Consider the following 23,012-nt stretch of genomic DNA (forward strand, 5'->3'; position numbering starts at 1 on the left):
TTAGGCCCAACGGGAATGGATTTTTATATGAGCTTAATTATTTGATTATAGTTGGTTGTCTTAATTTACTGTCAAAAAAAAAAAAAGGGAACAGCTTACAATCAAAGGCTTAAAATCAAGCCTAAAGTTGCGGTTAAGGAACTATTTATAAACCTTTTGGTTCGTTCACGAGCCACTATCTCGATTATATATCATTATTTTATCAGAAAAGGAGAAACATTATCATTATTCTCGAGCTAATGGGATGATAAAGCGGGGACAAACATCAAGTGAAAGGCAAAATAATATAATGACAAACGATTACTTTGGCTGACTGTATAGTTTATTTTGAAGTCCACATTGATCATGAAAATAAATTTTAATGCAGTAAAAAAAAATCGCATGTAGATATGGGGAGATAAAGCAAAGACAAACATCAAATAATGCTACACCTTCGATCTTTAATATAATAGCTAATGATAACTAATTGATTAATCTGAACAAATTAAAAAAATTAGTTAAGCTAATTATTTCTAATAAATAGATATTGTCTTTTTAAAATACTATTACTAATCATGTGTATTAGTTAGAATTACTGTGCGATGAAGTCTTTAAAATGTACAACTACTATAAGTACTAACTTACATATAGGACCAAATTAAAAATAAATTGGACTCTTATATTTAAAATTAAATTAAAAGTCAAAGTAAATCTTATATTAAAAACTGAAGATAGTAATATATTATATATATAATGACAAAGCGCAAACAAATATTAAAGGAATGATGGAACCAAAATCGTACATTGTTTAGTGTTTAAACTCTCTTGGAATTTTTGTCAGAAGAATATTGAAGAAATAAAAACCAAAGAACGGGCAATAAAAAGACGTAGAGCAAACCAAAATAAATATAAAAGAAAATTGCATAGGAACCGATAAAAATCAAATATTTATTGCACGACAACCCCGCGTCATTAATATTGATACCATTCATAAACTTTAAATTTAGAGGGGATATCGTTTACTATATAAATTTTAATTTAGATTTTTTAAATATTTAATGTATTTTTTATATTTTTGTCCTTAATTATTTATTCTCTCTTTTTTTTATACTTTCTCTTATCACACTTCTAACACATTCTTTCATTCTTTTTTATTTATTATAAGAATATATTTATAAACAAAAATATATTTTTAATCTATCTATTAATTTAACTAATTATTCATTATTAGTAAATTAGTTATTTAAAATTTATAATAATTGTAATAATAACAGTAAAGGGTTAGACCAAGCACGTGCCTGGCAGGAGTCAAAATTGACGAGACAGCCGAATGATGAGTATACCCAGACAGAGTAAAGTAGCAACGGACAGAGCTTTCCTCTTCCACCCTTATAATTTCATACCTGACCCGCCATGAAACCTCTTTAAGAAGCGTGAACGCATTAAGGAAACGTTTAATTAAAACCACTCATGAATTGACCGAGATGAATAACTATAACAGAATAATTTATATAATTATTTAATGGGATCATGTAATGTTTTTTCCTTTAAAATACTAGCTAGGCTAAAAGCCTAATAATAATTAAGCATTAGAGTCTATTTCCTGATGGATTAAGATTTAGCATTCGTTTGGTGGTTCTGATAAGATGATGCGTCGCTCATTTTCCTTGACACGAGCTTAGTCGCTGGCGAATTAGCAAATTATGGAGGTTAAAAAATTGATTAAATCCGATAAATATATAAAAAAATATATATTTAATATTCACAGAAAGGATTATTAAGGGAGGAAATGAATGAAAAACTAATGCAGACACATATAATTAACCAAGGATCATCAGCTGCTCGATATACGCTAGTTTCTTTTAACGAATCCGAAGACAGTAGTACTACTTCCTCCGGTCCTAATTATAAAAACTAGTTGATTAATTTGAGGAGATTAAAAAAAGAAGTTAAGTTAGTTATTTATAATAAATAGGTATTGTTTTTTTTAAATATTCTTGTTAATCAAGTGTATTAGTTAAAACTATCATTGTTAAAATGACTATATTAGGAAAAAATACATAAATATAAGAGATAAAGTGGATTAGGGTCTTATATTTAAGACCAAAACAAAAGTCAAACAAAGTCTTATATTAGGGACCGGAGGTAGTATTATTTTAATATATTTTTTACTCTTTTTTTAGAAAAAATTACACGCAGGTCCCATAGAAAACAAATAATTCTGAAAAAATCTTTGAAAATCTCCAAATGCTTCCTAAGTTTCCAGGGACCTCAGAGCAAAAAATTAAAATTGTAAAATTACCTACTTGCTCTCACTGAATGACAACATGCACAGTTACAGTTACAACCTACACAGCAGTCAATTACAACATTTTCCATCAATGAGGGCAAGTAGGTAATTTCACAATTTTAATTTTTTTCTCTGAAGTCCTTGGAGACTTAGGAAGTATTTTGGGATTTTGAGAGACTTTTTCAAAATTAATTACTTTTTGTGGAACCTGTGTGTAATTTTTTTTTTTTTATCTCTCTTTTTCAGTTTATACAAAATTATGTAAAAAGCACACAAAAAATTGCGGAGCTGATTCGGTCTCAAGGGGATGGGCACGCTGGGAAAAAGAGAAGTAGTTTCGGTGTTCATCATTTTGAAGAGTACTCTAAACTTATCAAATATGGATCGTCTATATATGATTTGAGCGGTGCATATTTGAAATTTTTAATTAATTATTTTAAATAGAAAAAACTATTTTTTAAAAAAAATGATAGTTAAGAGATTATTTTTATTTCAGATTTCATCCATATTAAAATAATTATTTTTAATAAATAAAAAAAATCAAATCCTGACTATTCAAATGAGATATAAACTATCCAGATCTAATAAGTTTAAAGTGCTCGTGAAAGCGATAACCATTAACTGGTTCCGGGGAAAAGAGCTAAAGAGGGCGCGAAGCTGGCGTGCGCGTGGCGTCACAGAGAAATTAGAAAATGGGGCGAGATGATGAGGATGTTGAAGATCCAACGGCTCAGAAGCCGAAACATCATAATTAACATGCAGAATAGTAAATTTACATGATGCCCCGGTGCGTCTCCCGTGCTTAACAGCAAAGCGTGCCCAGGTGCCCATCAATTATGCTTCCCAAAATCAGCAGAACAAAAGAATTTCACCACAGAAAAGACGGCAAACTAATATCGAGATTATTGTTTCTTCCAAAAAATAACGATCTTTTTTTTTCCTAAACGCTTTGCTTATTTCTTTGAATGTAATTATTTATTTCTTGAATTTAATTCACTTTATTTTTTAATTAACATAAGTTTTATGAAGCTTAATATAATTATATGCGTGTGTGAAAAGATAATAAATTTAATTTTTTGGCCATCACAAATTTATTGGTTAACCTGTGCAGATAAAAAATGGATGAGATCATTTAAAAGCATATGTATACATAAAATTTTACATAGCAAAAATATATGTGAATTGATTAGATGGAAGGTGTTGGCTTAAAAGCTAGATTTAAATAAAATATAAAATTTTTTAAAAAGCATACTATATTTTTTATAAGTAGAACGAGCAAACGTAACCCTATTGAGGATAAATGTGAACTCTTCCAAGATATTGAAGAGAAAGAGTACCTATCCTAACTAAGATGCCGTGTGTACAAGAATAAGGATTCTAATCCCATACTCTTTCTTAGGCAACAATAACCCATGCCACTTAAATCAACCTGAGTTATATTATTTCCTCCGTCCTTAAATAGAAGTAATTGGAAAACACGCAAATTAAGAAGATCACAGCAACATCTATATATTAATACCTCCGGTCCTAATTATAAGAGCCAATTGACTAATTTGAAGAGATTAAGGATGTAAGTTGAGTTAGTTATTTGTCTTAAATAAGTGTTATTTTTTCTAAAATATCCTTATTAATCAAATGTACTAACTAAAATTATCATTGTTAGAAGGGTTATTTTGAAAAAAAAAAAGTATAAATATAACAGACAAAGTGGATCGGAGTCTTATATTAAGAATTGGATGTAGTATTATGTAAAAATATTTTAAAAGCATTTATCCTCCATTTAAAGTCATAATATCCTAAACTCGAGTCATTTACCCTATTTAAAAGGGATATTTTTAGAACTACGTATTAGTTGTCACTTAAAACATTTTATCAGACTTATATTTGCTAGGTGGGGAAGTATAATTTTAATGAAATGGAGAGAAAAAAATCACATATTTAATTTAAAATAATGGAAAGAAAAAGAAAATATGTTACTAAATCCAGGCTATGGAAATGGAAGCCATGCACACGCGTGCAGTCACATATTGACATGAAAAAGCGACAGCATGATGGGGTTTCGCCCGGGGCCCGCCGTCCTAACCGCAGAGGAGAAAAGGCAGTTGGGAGAGAGGTGATTGAGCGGTGAGAGTGACGCGCGAGGAGGAGAGCGTGGAGGGGATGTGTGAGAGTAAGTGAAGGATGTCAGGTGTCGCGTTCTGAACCCGGCAAGTCAAAATTAAAAGCCGCTTTCTTGTCCCCCAACGCGTCGTCTCTCTTTCCCTTGTTTTTCTCTGCCCCCCTCTACCCACTTCCCCCCACCCCTATTTTGCACTCCTTCAACCAAATATTCCTCTTCTGATTTACTCAAAAAACATTATTCTTGTGATTTTTAATATAGAATTTAATTATTAAGTTAATTTAAGTTATAAATATAAATTTTATTTTATATATTTATTATTTTTTAAAATTATCCCTATAGATACTTTCTCAATCATAATTAAGTAGAAGAGAGAAAGGATATTAAGAAAAATGATTATAATGTTTTAGGAAAAACATGTCATATTTCTTATGATTAATTAAGTTACCTAACTTTTTTAATCTAATCAAATCAGTTAAATAGATCTTATATTAAGGACTAAATAGTATTATATAATTAAAAAAATAAATACATCCCTCGCCCCCGCTTATTCCTTTTATATTTATGAAAAAATGATCCCTAAATATTTTTAAGATTCAACGGTACTAAAAAGTTGAAAACATCAGAATGACTTGTTTTTTTATTAATTTTCCCCTTGAGATATAAGATAATTTTCTTAACATCCCACGAGTTTTTTATTACTAATTTTTAAAAGCATTGATGGTGTGTGTGTGTATTTTTGGGGCCAGTTTGGATGGGTCATCCTCAGCTTTGCTACGGTGTGCTGGGCAAAGGATCGAGAATAAAAAGGTGTTTGGCTAACCCTATAAGCACTTCTCATAAGTATTTTTTTACAAATCGTGACAAACTCTTTTATATATTTATTTTGTATACCGTAAAAACACTTCTGAAATTATAATTTTATTTTTACCCAAACACTCTCAAAAGGGGTCGGAGAAGTTGTGGATGGATGGAATATATGGATTTCCTTATCTGTCCCGGGAGAGGGAAAATGATGCGGGGTCTAATGACGTGAAAGTATAAGAGGGGGGAGCCATGCATGTGAAGGGGTGGGGGCATTTGCGGAATTAAATAAGGGTTGTGTGTATAATGTTGAAGAAGGAATCTTGCCACTTTTGAAAAAAAGATAAACAGATAAAAGGTGCAGTAATGAGTGTGGTGGTTGAAATTACTGTCATATTTCCATATGTGGCTAAGCACGGTATATTTTTCTTTCATCCCACTCTTTTGTTTTTTACCTTCCCCTGCGATCAAATAAAAAGTCACACTATAATTAAAGCTAATCGCAAATAAAACAATAAAATGCAATAAATAAATCATAAATGAACAAACATCATATAATAAATTGACAGCGCATCATGACATTCACTGGGCATGTTTTACAGAACTCAAAGCCCAGCTTGACTGGGACATTGGATTGGCTTTTTAAAAGTAATTTTGTGTTGTGTAAGGTAAGTACGTGAACTTATATAAAAGCATTTTTCTTAAATACTTTTTAAGGGGGTTTTGGGATTTAAAAAGTATTTTTACGTAAATCGATATAAAATATTTCTTGTATATTTATTTCCTGTAAAATTATTTTTATTCAGATTCCACTCAAACATTCCAAATCTAATTTCCCAGTTATGTAAGCAGAGAATGAGTATCAGTGTGTGTATACACACCAATGCACACGTATGCATCCTAAGCATATACTCTGCTTAAAAACGAGAACTTAAAAAGTAAAGGGTCATATTTGGAATAAGCTAATTAATGTGTTTGCAGCTTACTATGAAGCAATTAAATGTAAAACGATTAATGAGCTTGCTCCGGTTTCTAAAATTGACGGGTATTTGTCAACATATGTCCTTTACATTGTGTGTGTGTTTATTGGCATGCGAAATTATAACCGTTGCTGTTGTTGTCATGATGATATGCTCCATTGAAGGCCGCATGGTGAAACAGGCCGTGAGGAGGTGATGCTAGGGGTAAAAGTGCCAATTAATTTACACAATCCTCAATTGGCTCCTCTTACTTTTTTTTTTTGGGGGTCAAAGGCTCCTCTTCGAAATTTACCGTAATGCATCACATATTTAAATCTAACCTCATCTTAATATATTTGTAGAAGAATTAGGGAAACAATTCCTTATTAGGAATTTTATTAACGAGGATAGTCCAAATCAGATTATTAATTCCAAGTGTATATAAAATTTGCAACATATATATTAATATTCTTTTGTATATAAAAGTCTATCATATTCTTCTAGTCGATAAAAACTTTCAAGGGGAATTTTCTTCCAGTTTTCTCAATAACTTTCATGCCCGCTTATCGGCTTGCCTTCTATGGATAAATACTACTTCTTATTTTTAATAATAGAACTATTTTAATTTTTAGTTTAGTCTTAAATATAACATCTTAATTCACCTTGTCTTTAATATTTTTTTATTTTTAAAAACTAATTTTTATAGTAGTTACATATATTTAAATGTTTTATCAAATATTGAAGCCAATACACTTGATTATCAATAGTATTTAAGAAAAAAGTATCTGTTTATTATAAATAATCAACTCAACAAATTTTCTTAATGTATTCAAATTAATTAATTAGTTTTTATATTAATGATAAGGGATAATATATTTTTTTAAGCAAACTACTACCTCGGGTCTTTAATATAAGACATTGTTTGACTTTTATTTTGGTCATAATTACAAGACCACAATCCATTTTATCTCTCATATTTATATATTCTTTTCCAAGATAATTCCTCTAATAATGGTAGTTCTAGCCAATAAACTTGATTAGCAGGGATATTTTAGAAAAGACAACACCTATTTATTACAAATAACTAACTTAATTTATTATTTAATATTTTTAAATTAGTCAACTAATTCTTATAATTAGTAGCGGAGGAAGTATTAACAAGTATAATTGATTCTCCGACTTCTTGTATAAATTCACTCGCCACGTGTATAGAAACAGAAATAGTGGGGGCCTTGTTGTAGTTGCCAGATCATCCCACACTAATAATGGAGGAATATGAGAGGAACAAAGCATGCAAAAATATATCCTATGCCCGTGGCCATATTTCCACTTTAGGGTGTAATCACTTTGCACTTCCCATTTCTTGTCAAAAGATTCTCCAGTACTCCTCAATATGGTTCTGTCAAATAAGAAAATAAATACACTAATTTTTTAACCCAAAAAAAAATTAGACTTTCCCAGCAATAAAACATTCCACGCATATTTTAGAGGGGCAGATCCTCTAACAGTAACATTCCACCACAATTACAAATTATTCCCGGAAAAACCATATTATTTGATACTCCCTCCGGTTCTTAATATAAGATTTTGTTTAACTTTTATTTTAGTTTTAAATACAAGACATCAATCTATTTTATCTATCATATTTATACATTTTTTTCAAGATAGTCCTTCTAACAATAATAATTCTAACCAATATACTTAATTAGCAAAAATATTTTAGAAAAGACAACATCTATTTATTACAAATAACTAACTTAATTTTTATTAATTTTTTTAAATTAATTAATTAGTTCTTGTAATTAGAACTTGAATTGCCTGAGAAAAACCTCTTGCCCTGGAAATTCAACCAAGACACGAAATATCCCCAGACGTCGTGCGATGAGTCGAAACCCACTGTTTGTTTGTCTGTACTGGCTTCTTAAAATTTTAATTTGAAAAATAAATAAAATAACGAGGCTAAATCGTTATCGCTATTTGCTTAAAACCATTTGGTTTTCAAACAGGCTTCGCTCATTTTTGTTTTCATGAAAAGGACATTTATGGGGTTTTCTGTTTTTAGGCAATATATTTATCAGGGTTGAAAACATCGTCATTAAAATTGTGAAAACTCATTAGTAATATTTAATATGAGGAAATTGCTTACAACTCATAAATAAGTGAACCCATATAGGTGGGATCAAAGAATACCATTTTCTCATGGTATTTTTTAATCCTAAGTGACAACTAATCCGATATACCAAATACTCTTAATGGATTTTTTTTAAATTTTAATTCTAATTTTTATCTTTTATTTTTAATGCTTCATACTAAATGTTACATTTGTTTCACTGTAATATATTTTTCTAGTTTTTAATATAAGACCTAACTAATTAATTTGAGTAGATTAAGAATATTAGTTAAAATAGTTAATATGAGATTTTTTTTAAAACATCTTAAATATCTTCTTTAACTTCCTCCCTCTCCTATTTTATTATTATTGGGAGAATATTAATAAGAATATCAATAGGACTGATTTAAAAAAATGATGAATATATAAAATATATATTATATATAAGATTAATATTAACTTTCAAAAATAACTCCTATATCAAACACAGGAGCAAAGTGTGTATATATACTACTTCTGGTTTTAGTTATAAAAGTTTGGTTGTAGTCTATAAATATAAATAAATACAGGATGGGTGGCTGTATGTATGTAATGTGTGGCTTGGCAAAAAAAAAAAATGTATGTAATGTGTGGCGTCATTCCTAAAACAGGATTAGACTTTTTTTTTTTTTGGACTCAAAAACAGGATTAGACTTTGATGCGCGAGTTCCCTCAATTGTTCGGCGGTTATTATTAAAACTTAAAGCAACGCAATAAATTTGGAATTAATACATCAATTTATATACCTTTTAGCCCAAACATCAATAAATGTAATTGACGTAATTAGACAACCTTTCCGTTGTCACCCTCAGATAAATGGATCACGGTACTCTTAATTTAGGATTGATTTACTATAAATCTCACTATATGCTCATAATAATGTACTAATTTATGAGTACTAATCATATTATTCATAAATTATGAGTAGGATTACTTATTTCTCAAAATTTATATAATATGCTAGAAAATATTTCCTATTTAACAGAGTACGAAAAAACATAAACAAATAAAAGGAACAAAATGGTTCATTTCTAACTTGGTACAAATTCACAGGAAATGCCGCAATTGAAAATTAAAAAGGAGAGCAATATAAGGGGAGGTGTATTTTTTTCAAGACACTTTTTCTTTTTTATTAAAGCCCTTATTTTAATGCATTGAGCTTCACATCGGACAGCAAATAAGCTTTTGTTACGTTGTCACAAATGGAGGGTCCTTAGCTCCGTCCTCTCTCTCTCTCTCTCTCTCTCTCTCTCTCTCTCACAGCTACTCTCTGTGTATGCTCACTCAATCGCTCATCTCTTCTTCCGTTTCTTCTTCATCTTTCTGATCTGCTAATTGTACAGGTAAAGCGTTGCAATCTTTCATTTACAAGTCTTGCTTCCAAGTTTTGTTTTCTTTTCCTGGTCAAACCAAGCAATTGCCCGCCGATTTTCTTGCTATTTCCTGCAAACCTTACTGTTCCTCGCTCCTGCTTTTGCTTTCCAGGCCACTTGGTGTGATTTCATTTTTCATTTCCTCATATTTTACTCTCAACAAATGATTAACATTCCGAACTAAGTTTTTCATTATCTGCAAAATTCTTTTTGGAGATTTGGTCCTTTTTCTTTTCTTTTTGGGATGAGGGGTATTGCTCTTCATCTTAGCTTTTTGTTTTCTGATCGACCAAACTAAGAATAGTGGTTGCCTGGAGGGGTTGGTGCTTCTTCTTCACTGGATTTCTGTATCTCTTACTATCATTCTGGGTTTGCTAGTTTCTACTATTTAACTCCGTTGTCAGCATATGTGCGAATCTTCTACCTGTAAGGTCTTTTGCTGCTCCAGGACGATTTAACAAAGAGTGGGATCATAAATCATAATTTCCTCTCTTTATCTTTAATGGAACTTATCCTACGGGTCATTCTCCTTTAGTTGTTTTCCTGTAACTCCTGATAAATTCACTCTACCAAAAAAAAAAAAAAAAACCTAACATGTATACTCTGGGTATTCATATTGGATTTTATATCGGTGACTGTTGCTTGTTTCCAAAAGAAAATATTTTGCGCACAAAGGTGGTGCTTCTATAGGTCATGGAAATTTTGAGAATCAAGCTACTGAGACTGATTATAAGAAAAATTGAGGAGCAGCCGGCTGTTATTTTAATTCTTTTTGTTCCATGTATTCTTTTCTTTAAACTTGGAAGTTTCTGGTTGCGGGATACCATTAAATTACTGAAACATTCGTTGCTTTTTCTGAACAATGCCAAGTGTTGTGGTGTTTGGTAGGCCATACAAAATTGGGTGACTACCGCTTGAATTGTGATGTCTGCGCCGCTGCTCGGCATAGGCGAGGAAGAAGGTAAAACCAATGCTACTTTGCTGGTTTCCTCAACTGCGGCTGAAAATGGACTCCTCAATGCCACAGAGTTAAAAGAACGCAACTATATGGGATTATCTGATTCTTCTTCTGTGGACAGCTCAGTCCTGTCCTTCTCAGATGAGACTAAAAGTAACCTAAACCTAAAAGCCACAGAGCTGAGGCTTGGCCTTCCAGGATCTCAGTCTCCTGACCGGGACTCAGATCTCTGCTTGAGAAGCTCAGCTCAGCTGAATGAGAAACCCTTGTTTCCATTGCGCCCATTGACTGATGATCACCACTCTTCAACAAAGACTGCTGTTTTGGGCAGCAAGAGAGGGTTCTCAGATGCCATGAATGGTTTCTCAGAGGTAAATACTGGTTTAATTTAAGGATGCGTGTTTGTTAAATGCTGGGCCTCGCACTAAAAGCCCCCGGTGAATCTATATGCAGGCAAAATTTCTTGCTGATTCAGAGGCCAATAATGTACTGTCCCCCAGGCCTTCTCATAACATGGGATTGAAAACTAGTGGTGTGCTTGAGAATCTCGGGGCTCAAGCCAAAGCCAAAGAAGTAACACCAACAAAGGCAAAACTTGAGAGGCCTCATTCTGTCAAGGAAACTAGAGCAAACCTCGAAGGTTCTGCCAATAACAATAGCAATGCACCAGCTACCAAGTAAGCAGAAAGTAGGAACAAAAATTAATTTTGGGCCATGAGGCACCAATACTAACAGTCTTTGTAGCTCGTGCTGTATCATGTATCTGTCATCATGGATCCCTCTCCGGGGCTAAGCTATGGAAGTGATCTCTAATCATCCTTGTGTGTTGTGGCACAGGGCCCAAGTTGTGGGTTGGCCTCCTATAAGATCATTCAGGAAGAATTCACTGGCTACTACTTCAAAGAATACTGAAGAAGGAGATGGAAAAGCAGGATCTGGTGCGCTGTTCATCAAAGTCAGTATGGATGGTGCTCCATATTTAAGGAAGGTAGATTTGAAGAACTACTCCGCATATCCAGAACTTTCATCTGCACTGGAGAAGATGTTCAGCTGTTTTACCATAGGTAAGAAATTAATTAATTATACATGACCTCATCTAGCACTTAAAAAAAAATTCTTGATCTGTTTGCATGGATCCAGTTACTGCGTATTTTCATTGTGTTTTCAGGTCAATATGGCTCTCATGGAACTCTAGGCAGGGAGATTTTAAATGAAAGCAAGCTGAAGGATCTGCTTCATGGGTCTGAATATGTTCTAACCTATGAGGACAAAGAGGGGGACTGGATGCTTGTGGGTGATGTTCCGTGGGAGTAAGTTCCGACATGTCAATGCATTTGTTTTCTTTTAGCTGGTAGTTCTTTATAGAAAGAACAAACCTTTTTAGACATAAGAAGTTTGTAAAATAAAAGCATGTTGGGTGTAACATTGTCGATCTTTTCATATTATTATGTGGTGAAATTTTAGTGTTCTTAAGGCTGGTTCCATCTATAGATTCTCGTGATTCTAAGCTGACATTTGGCGTGAAAAGTTGGTATTATGCCATACTTGCAACTTATAATGCTCATCTAAAGTAGAGATGAATTCAAAGTATCATGCATATCATGCATGCGCTGATCAAAGCAAAGTAATCTCACGAGCTCTAGCCTTTTATATCAAGCTATTGTTCCATAACATTGTTGTCTGTGGATGTTATGCCTGATGGCTGAAGAATTTAATGTGTAACTAATGACCTGTTGATCTGAGGGAAATGGGTTCCCCTTTTGAGGATTAGCAAATTTAATAGCGTGCGATGGCTGATGTTTTTGCTTGCCACAAATTATCTTTTGTAAGAGAAAGTCAAAACAGAGTTGCACCACATTAGCGTTATTGTAATACTTGTTATCAATTATGAATCTCATATTTCAACAATTTGCAGGATGTTCATTGATACATGCAGGAGGCTGAGGATCATGAAAAGTTCCGATGCCATTGGTCTTGGTTAGTATTTCGTTCACATCCATCTATGATTTAAGCTGGACCTATCTGAGTCTGAATAAGGTGCTAGTGAATTATATCAGAAGAGTCGAAAGGATCTTGCATGTAACCAATTTGCACAGTTAAATAATTAAACATTCAAAAAGGAGTTGAAAGAAAACCTTTCCGTCATAGATCAAAGTAAAAAGAAAGTTACTCCAGTGTGTGGCAGACTTGTAAGGCCGTCCAAGGGTCACCTGTCACTAAAGGATATAATTTCTAAATCCTGCATTGAGAAATCAACTGTGTCCATATGCTTCAGTTTGTTTTCTGCCACGATATGAGCTACATTGAACACCACCAGTTTTTTCCGCCCCTTTCAAAATCACCACATTTGATTCGAATTCGTTATATTTGAGCCGCTTGCAGCTCCAAGGGCCGTGGAAAAAAGCAAGAGTAGGAGCTAGGCAGCCTCACTCATCACGTTCTATCCAACTGTCTTTCTGATTGAAAGCTTCAAACTAGGCGGTAAAGCGAACAAGGACATGAATCGGATTTGCATCAAGCTGCCTTACTTATTCCTATTTACTGTTTGTGTGTTTCCTATTGTCATGCCATTTATGTTCAGTAACTTTTTGATTCAAGACTGTCCGACACGTTATGAAACCCCCCGCAAGACATTTATTATGGGAGTGCTTATGCTGTTATATCCTACGTGCCTAAGTTCCTGATGTGAGATGCAGGAATCTCTAGTATGTAAATTGCATTGTTGCTTCGACACGTCTTGTATGTTTTGTGTGATGAAAACAGACCACCCAGTTATGTGTGTCTGTCATTTACCTGTTTTACCGTTTCACGATTATTTATTATAACATTTTTATTACCTATCAATGTCACATGTTTGGTAGCATTTTGAATCTAAGAACTGACACAACCAAAGGGTAGAAATTCCGAAGCCTGAGCTTTACTGTTCCTTTTTTTTTTTTTACGGTGTTAATTTTTTTTTTTCACAATATAAAAAACGTTGTGTTTGGTGATGCTTTTGAGTAAGGCCATAAAATATTGAGATATTGTCACGATTTTAGATATTTTTGTCGGGGGTTTCCCAAGCCACGCATGTGATTTGCAAATTCCGTTTCATTAAACAGTGTCGAGATATGGATGATTCTGAAGTCCACCGTGGAGGAATCCGAATTCTTGGAATGCCCAGTTTCTACGTTGAGACTGGGTATTGAATGTGAATCATGTGAGATCTGATAAAACTTGCCATTTGTGACGTTATAATCCTTAATTTCAACAGTTCGGAGCAAGAATTGTGTGGAATTAAAGCGCGCGAGTATGCACTTGGCTTGGCTCTCGTCTTCTGGTCCTTTTTTTTTTTTTTAAGACGACAGCGTATCATTTTCTAACCGTCAATATTGATCTCTCTCAAGATGACCAAAGTAAAATCTGAACCGCTCCCAAACTGAATTTATTTCATACACAAAGCTTCACCGAATCTTTATTAACATTTTCTTAAATTTCAATCTGGCTCCTTAAATTTACTAATTTCACTTTGTCCATAAATACGGTAGCATCTATTATCTTAATTTTATTTATGATGCATCTAGTATCTTGATATTATTTTTTTAGTGCTTTCAGCACTCTAAATCATAAATAAGATTATGATTTTAGATGCAATTAAAAGATAACACCAAGTTGTTTATCCATTAATCGTTTTCTTTCAACTCCGTGTCCTTGTTTATTCTTGTATTCCACTTTTATTTTTCTTCAATTTGATACTTTAATTTATAAAAATTTTGGAACCATTCTAATGTTTCTACTTTCTTTCCACAGCTCACAAGTTGAATGGGCTTATCGTATCCGTTGGGTAGCCCAGACAGGTCCTAGTTCCGATATCAGAACACCACCACTCATTATCCCGATGTCTCAACTTGATCCTGCTCTAAACTAGGGGATCGACACATATGTTTTCAAATATTAAGAATGACGTAGATAACTCTCTCTCTCTCTCTCTATATATATATACTTCTTCGGTCCTTAATATAAGACTCAATTGTTGAGTTAGTTTTCGTCTTAAATACAAGACCCATTTCTCATATTTATCAATTTTCTTTAAATTACCTTATAGATACTCCTTTAACCATAATCAAGTAGAAGAGGGAGAGGGAGTATTAAGAAAAATAATTATGGTGTTTTAGGAAAAATGTGTCACTTTTCTTATAATTAACTAACTTACCTAACTTTCTTAATCTAATCAAATTAGTTAAACATGTCTTATATTAAGGACCAGAAGTAGTATATATATATATATTACCTCCGGTCCTTAATATAAGACCCTGTTTGACTCTTATTTTAGTCCTAAATATAAGACTCTAATCCATTTTATCTCTCATATTTATACATTTTTTTGAGAGTAGCCCTTCTAATAATGATAGTTTTAGTCAATACATTTGATTAGCAAGGATATTTTAGAAAAGACAACACTTACTTAGGACAAATAACTAACTCAACTTACTTCATTAATCTCTTCAAATAAGTCAATTGGCTCTTATAATTAGAACCGGAGGTAGTATATATGAACTTCTATTCATTATAACACTCTAAAAGTTTACTGTTGAAACTTCTCCCCTCAAAGATTAGTGGGGCAGCCTGTTTGATTTATTTATTTTAAAAAGACTGCATGCAAAATGATGAAATACCCAATGCCCAAACAATTATATAACGACTAAATTAAAGAGAGTCAAGATAAGCACTTGATCCATAATATTATGCATTTGTTTAAAATGTCAGAACGAATCAAGTTCTGCTATATTAATATGCATATTGTTCATTCCCATGTGGATTGCCAAATATTTTTTCTTCCCATAAGTCAACTTGCTAATACATGCCACCCTCATTATACATCTTCCCGCATTTTTAATTATATTTAAAAAAACTTCGTATAAACTAAATGCACATTAAATAACTGAGTTCCCCATCGCCTTATTAATCAAATTCGATCAGAGCGGGTTGATGTTTCTTTACAACTTAAAATATAGTTGTAAAAACAGGGAGAGAGAACAATGTTATTCCCAGAAAATCGTCCAGGAACCCATCTAGAAAGGTTTGTCAATTATATTATGTACTCCTCCAATCCTTATTATAAGACCCCATTTGACTTTTTATTTGGTCCTAATTATAAGACCCCAATCCATTTTATCTCTTATATTTATGCATTTTTTTCCAAGATAATCCTTCTAATAATGATAGTTTTAGCTAATATACTTAATTAGCAATGATGTTTTAGGAATGACAACACTTATTTATTATAAATAACCAACTTAACTTACTTCCTTAATCTCCTCAAATAAGTCAATTGGGTCTTATAATTAGGACCAGAAGAGTATTATAGAGCTAGATTGGCGGTTGACCATATCAATCATATAATTAATGTAAAGGCCACACACATGGTGATGAGATTGGGGGGTCTGGGAATATCTCAGAAAATATAATAAAATAAAATAAATTTGTAGTGGATTGAAGAAATTGGGCGCAAAATAATGATATGCAGGTTCATGAGCAGAGGGAAATAAGAATTTTACAAGAAAGCTCTTACGAAACTGAAAATTAAAAATTTAGGAGAAAGAATATTTAGTAGTAATGAGAAGAGGCAAGACAAGGGGCCTTAATAATCAACCCTCCTCTGTTTTGGGCGGGCTTTAATTCCCTTGCTTTGCTTGTTTCCGTTAATTAAGTGGTTAATTGCATATCATCTAAATGTGCGTGGGCGCGCTAGTGGGTATTTAATAATAATATTAATCAAATTCCCTCATTTAATTGCTACCACCATTATCAAGTTGACTTTTATAAGTCATTGCTTACGGCAATTGAGATCTCCAGTCCCTAATATTTTAAGCTTTCTCACTGTATTTACTCATGTCGTCCAAGCCATTATATATGGAGAAGTTTCACCTTCTGGGAAGCAATGGGATCCTCTTCTTCCTCTTCCTGTCTTTTCTTGGCCCTTCAGATTATGCATAACTTACCCAACTTGAAATGAAACCTGTGAGCGACTAAGAAAGCTTATGAAGTCAATTATTGTGTTGGGTTTCTAAAGTCAAGCTTTAATTTGGAGCAGGTTAATCTCAATTAACGTAACGTACATCTCAACCTAATGGTGTCTGTGCTAAAAACAAAAAGAACGTTACAAATATATGCTTAGTGCGCAAACGCCTACCTTTGCCTTTTTAACAGTTCGATGAGAAGAAGGCCAAGTCAATTTCAAGAATTAAAGTTTAGATTTTTAGTATTTAAAATGAGATTTGATTAAAAGTCAGCAACTTTAGCAAATTCTTTGAATTTAGATGCCACTGACCCCAGGTCATTACTGTTTAGGTATGCGATAACGATATAGTGACTTTGAGTCCACATATCAATATTTTTATTGCAATTAGAGCTTAAATCTCATGCAACCAGTTCAGTCATATGATCAATTAAAAGAAAAAAACTAAATTAATCAGTTGGGCATATCACTTCACTTAAATGCAATTATGATCGGTGATGGTGATAACGCCAATTACACTACAAAATAGACCTTCTATTTAGGATCCGAAGAGCATAAGTTTTTGCTGAATTTACAGTCACATTTTTTTTTAATTACTCACTTGGTCACTTCTAATGTACTTCTCTGATCTTAAATATAAGACCCATTTTGTAATATAAGTTCTCTATAAAATGGTCTTATATTTAGGACCGGAAGATTATATATTTATTTAATAAATTTAATGAAATTACTCATATTGATGACAAAAAAAAGTTAAATTTGATGGAACACATCATCCGATGCTGTGTGTAATTGCATATACCATCAGAAATTATTTGGACCATACACGCATATTGACTTGTATAAATTAACATATTGCATTGCACATGACTAAGATGTGGAGTTATTACTACTTTGTGTTATCGTAATTATTGTTGTTATAATATTTGTACAAAATTCAATGATATATGTGCTTCGTGATTAGTTGGCCATAATTAAAAAAAGAGAGACATAAATAATTAACAAGGTCATGGCATGTAACCAATAATGGCACTTGCAACATCAAATCTCATCAACCTTGAACCGAAGTCTCCCTGTTAAAAACCCTTAACACGTAAACTTTTAATAACATCAGTAGATATATATTGTTTTCCAATTGAATTAAATGTCTCTACAAATAATGGATCTATCACGAATTGCACAACCTTTTTTTTTTTTCATTTTAAGTTTTCTTGTTTGGAAGTGTACTGCGAGATCACAAATCAATTCTTTTTAAATACTGTATATCTCGAATGAAAGGACATTCAATCGAATATGTTAAAATAATAATAATAATAATGTTAAGGACATTGTATTGCATGCCCGCACAAAAGCTTGCTACAACCTACTCTCGTTGCTTAATATAAAAGTCATTTGAGAGGTTAAATTTGATGCTAAACATAAGATTTTGAATTATTTTGTCCCTTAAAATTATAATTTTTTTAAAAAATATTTCTATTGATTGTGAAGGGTTCCCGCCAATAAATAATTTCAATGTAGATAATTAAATATGATGATTTAAGAAAGTTATCATACTTCTGTTACAAATAACTATTTTAAATAATTTTTTTAATATCTCTAAATTAATTATCTACCTCTCATATTAATATGAGAGTAAGTTATAGCTTTTTGAATTGTAAGAAATGCATTAACGTTGGTAAATTCTCAAAAGACTCAATATTGTTGTGTTACTAGTAAAATTCATATCAACCGGACGAAATACGTATAATAAGATGTATGTTTGTTGTATTTGTATTGAAATACAACTTTTGTTACTTTAATAATTAAATCCAGTTAGCATCTCTAATTAGTTTCGTTTTCAACATATCATGAAGATGGCGGGCTGCCAAAAGGAAACACGGATCATGGTGTGAGAAAGAAAGATTTAAGAAAATGTCTGGTCTCTCTCTCTCTATATATATGTATAATAGGAATAGGAGGTAGTAGTATTAAAGATTCTCATGCACTGTATACGCGATCTCTTCCATATGGGCTTGTCAAATCACGTGCATGCCCAGCCCTACGCATTCTATGGCAGCCCTTCCATATCTTTCCTTGATCTTAGATAAATACTGGCAAGATTTTTAAATTTAAAAAAAAAACATGATTCTTCTCTAAAATTAAGTATGTGAATAAAATATTACTAGGATAATAACAGTTACGTCTCTAGTCTCTACCAAATTTTCTTGAAAAATGATTTGTGAATATCAATTTAAATAATTGCAAATTAAAGAATCTTATATGTAAATAATATGCTCAAATTTCCAATGTAACTCTTAACCTATTTCTCATATTTAATTACATATTATCGTTTTTGGCATGATAAAGATTGGATTGGATAAGTTGTTTCATGAGCTTATCGAGGTCAACACATCCGCCTCACAGCGAGTGACCGCTCAAATAGTGATTTTAATTAAAAAGATTCACAAATTATTCGTCAATAGATTTTTTACATCAGAATAAAATTCAAATTCTAAAATATCAAACGAATTAATTCTTTTATAAATTGTTTTGATGCTATTTATTTTTTCCTCATTCACTTTTACATGCAGCTGAATGCGAGAGAATGAATCTCGCATTATGAGAATTATGGTTAATATTGAAAAGCATTGCAATCTCTTAACAAAATTAATTACTTAATCTACCTTTAATTTTCCTTCTTGAACCCCGTGAAGTTAGTTAATTAGCTCACTGATTTTTTTTTTTTTTGGCTATGAAGCGTACTTATAATTTTAAACAGGAAGGTATGTGTACAGTGAATGAACAAAACTACTCCATCGACCGGTACAGTGCATTGATCCAATTGAAAATTAAAAAAAAAAAACTATATGCAGGACATCCATAGGGCCATTAAAAGTTTAATTGACCAGTTAAATAAACAAAGTGAATTCCTTGATCTCAGATCTACGGTTATGTTTCATTTCGACACGTGTCAGCAGGATCGATGAGAGTACAAAGTTTAGTGGTCGTAAAACATGATTAAAATAGGGTTTAGCATGCTAATCTTGAGCATGGCGTCACATGTCAATGATTGGCACAGAATCTTAACCTCTTTAATTACGGTGCTGCCCCCGTCTCCTCTTTCTCTGATTTGGGCTTCCAATACCAAATTTATTGAACAAATGTAACTGCCGTTTTGGATGCCTCCCCATTTCCTTCTAATTATCAATAAACTATGAGTCTCCTTTACATATTAGTCAAAAAGGTGCATGGTGTTTGGTCATGTTAGCCTTCGTTTATAATATTTCTTTTTTGTTAATTTAATACCCATCATCTTTAAAATATTCAATGATTGTGCATTATTATATTCAAGCAAATCAACCCCCTTCCTACTCTCTCTCTCTCTCTCTCTCTCTCTATATATATATATATAAAATGTACATGACTACATTATATCGGTTGGGGCCTGGTGACAAAAGGGAATGCATTCGTATAAACCCACGTCTCACTTGATTATATTGTCTCTGACCATTATGAGTTGATAATTAAGGTTGAAAATCAACCAAGGATACTGCTCATATATAATTAACAATTTTACTCCATGCCTAATCCACATTTTATGACTTGAGTTACCTATAACGCCCATTAATGATCGTTTAATCTATCGATATCCTTAACACACACAGATCACTTGAACCTGGCAGCGCAACACCAGAGATGCAGATGAATTCTTTTAATTTTAATTAGGCAATAATACACAAAATACAGAGGGACTTTTTTAAACTAAGTCAATATTAGTACACGTAATTGGCTTAATCAATAATGGATATATACATGGAGGGGGGGAGGGAGAGAGGCAGATAGATAAATTCAACAGGAAAAGCGTTGCATGAGCCTTGAAGGAAGCTTTTAAGTTTGGATCTCGAGAAAGAAAAGAGTGACTAGAAAGAAATGGAGGGTGCGTGTAATGAAATTTCTCAAAAGACAAAGAGAAGAATCCTTTTGCCTCTCCTTAATTCTTAAAACGATCAGCGCCGGTATATGTGTGTGTACATATGAATACATACATACATTGATATAAAAAATAGAGGAGGGCTGTATTTTAATTGCACATGGAAGCGATGGATGACACGGTATTCGAGCATGGCCCATCCCATATGGGGATGAAACATGGGATGCTATGACGCACGCTCCAAAACGACTGCGTTGCACTCGATACACGTGGATCCTGATTCCCCCCTGCTCAAAGCCAGAGTCTGAACTGCCGCTTTATACGCATCCGGGAGATGTCATTGTGGTTATGCCAATCTAGCTAGATTTATAACTCACTTATTCTCACGTAAAGAAATATGTTAAATTGATAAAATTTTTAAATATATTCTTATTAAATTTCTTTTACCTCTCCATTGATGACCGTCATATCCCTGCCTCCTTGTTTTATTTCCAACTATATTTAAATGAGGTAAAATTAAAAAATCATCCTAAATATCATGTAAGAGATTTATATTCAGGATAAAAAAAATGTTCCCTACAAAATAATTTACAATAAGGACAGAAGACAGGAGTAGCATTTAGTTAGTGGGGAGCTGAAGTCATAGCAGGCTGATCAATGATCAATTTGTCACGTGATCGTTGCGAAATTTAAAAATAATTAATTAATATTAAATGGTGATTGACGGGGGAAGCCAAATCCGGTGCATATAGATATGAGCAGACTCACAAAATGCCTGGGTACTTGCAATATGGTAACTGTTGGAATCGCATTCATTGTCATTTGTTGACCTTCTTAATAATAATAATAATAATATATGTGTGTGTGTATGTGTTTATATGCATGCAGGTCCACTGGTTATCTGCTAACATGCACTTCCTTTGTTCATTTCTTATCTATGAAGTTGAGCTTTTAGGGTCAGATTTTGATCTGGTCGGTCCAATTATTGAACACCGTACCGGACTCGACCATCCACTCGGTTAATTCATCTTTTATTTGATTGGAACCTAACGGCCACTCCATTTCCGCTTGTTTCCTAGTCAAGGTTTTTCATCAACGGAATGCTTCCACTTCTGTACATGGATAATTCTCGCTGCGATTCTCAAAATAATATTTATCCCACGGTCCCCAATAAAATTCCAAGGCAGACAGAGATGCATATACAAAACAAGCAAAATAATTACCCCTAGTCGCAACCACGTCGGATGGTTTGTTTTTTTATTTAGGGTGTTTGGAACACTTTAAAAATATTTTTTTGCAAACCAAAACAAATTTTTTATATATTTATTTTGTATACTATAAAATTATTTTTTAAATTATGATTTAGTTTTAATCTAAATATTTTCCCATAAAAAAAATGCAAAACATCTCCTGTCATGCCATCATGTGACTGGGTGAAATTCTCACCCTCGACGGAAACGTTGTTCGAGAAGGCTTGAAAAAGTGAAAAACAATCTTCAAAAGTGGCCGGGAGCTGCCTAACTCGGTTAAAATAATCACAGCATGAAGGAAAAGGCGAATAAATTCAAAGATTAGGTCTAAAGTATATAAGTACTAATAGTTTAATGTATTCGGGGCGACGAGTTGACAATTGACAAATGCGGGTTTTCCATTTTCCAAGGAGGCCGAAACGTCAGCAATCAGAAGCTCAAAACGGCGTTCAATAGGGTGTCGTCGGAATAATTGACTAATTGATGACATTGCAGTCAAATCAGCTGCTGGGGGTCACACTGTCCTTTTGGGGAAGGTACTACCACCCTCCCCCACCTCCTCGGTTTTGAAGAAGAAACCCACTTTCAAAGGAATGCTTCGATCTGGTGCCTTCCCATTTGTTACTGACCAGGCCCCCTTCGGCTTCCCAAGTCCGGCTTCAACCACTATTAGTAGCGTTCAATGATCCCTGTCGTTCAAATTTAAAGAGCGGAATATCCAGCCCAAAAAAAAAAAGACTAAATGTAAAAAGAGGGACGGGAACGGTTGTAGGTGAGGCTCCGGGCACGTAGGTCTCCGAACCACTGACACGCACTGAAAGGGCTGGGCTATGTTGCGGGACGACTCATCTGCGATCCAATTTTGTTTGTTTCTGATTTTTATGCACACCTTCTCTGCTCCCCTACGCTAATTAATGCTCCTTGTACCCGATATTTTTCCTCACATCAAAAGGAGAGAGTATTTCATGCATCTTTTATATGGGTTATTTTGTTCAACTTATTATATGAGTACTTTACTCCCAGCATATGCATTTTAGGACGTCCTAGTTGTTATTGTACTAGTACATGTTTATATGTTTATAAAACATAATAAATTTATTTTTGCACAATTGTCTTGAATTTGGCATAATTCAAAGAAGGGTGTGTTTGGAATCACATCTGAACCTTCAAATTGACTTCTCTACCGGTAAAAGGAGCTTTTTTGATTTAGGATGTGTTTGGAA

At 33.0% G+C, this 23,012-nt stretch overlaps 1 protein-coding gene across 1 annotated transcript; it reads left to right on the forward strand.

The window, feature by feature from the left end:
- Nucleotides 1–9,513: 9,513 nt before the first annotated feature.
- Nucleotides 9,514–12,646, forward strand: LOC114747757 (auxin-responsive protein IAA8-like). Its single transcript, XM_028936097.1, has 6 exons — nt 9,514–9,643; nt 10,562–11,002; nt 11,085–11,308; nt 11,469–11,695; nt 11,800–11,941; nt 12,547–12,646. The coding sequence occupies exons 2-6, from the start codon at nt 10,598–10,600 to the stop codon at nt 12,611–12,613; spliced, it is 1,065 nt and encodes a 354-aa protein (XP_028791930.1). The 5' UTR covers nt 9,514–9,643; nt 10,562–10,597; the 3' UTR covers nt 12,614–12,646.
- The last annotated feature ends 10,366 nt before the right edge of the window (nt 12,647–23,012 follow it).

The sequence above is a fragment of the Neltuma alba genome, unplaced genomic scaffold (assembly GCF_004799145.2).
Source record: "Neltuma alba isolate B1F8T4 unplaced genomic scaffold, ASM479914v2 tig00005440_pilon, whole genome shotgun sequence".
Lineage (NCBI taxonomy): Eukaryota > Viridiplantae > Streptophyta > Magnoliopsida > Fabales > Fabaceae > Neltuma > Neltuma alba.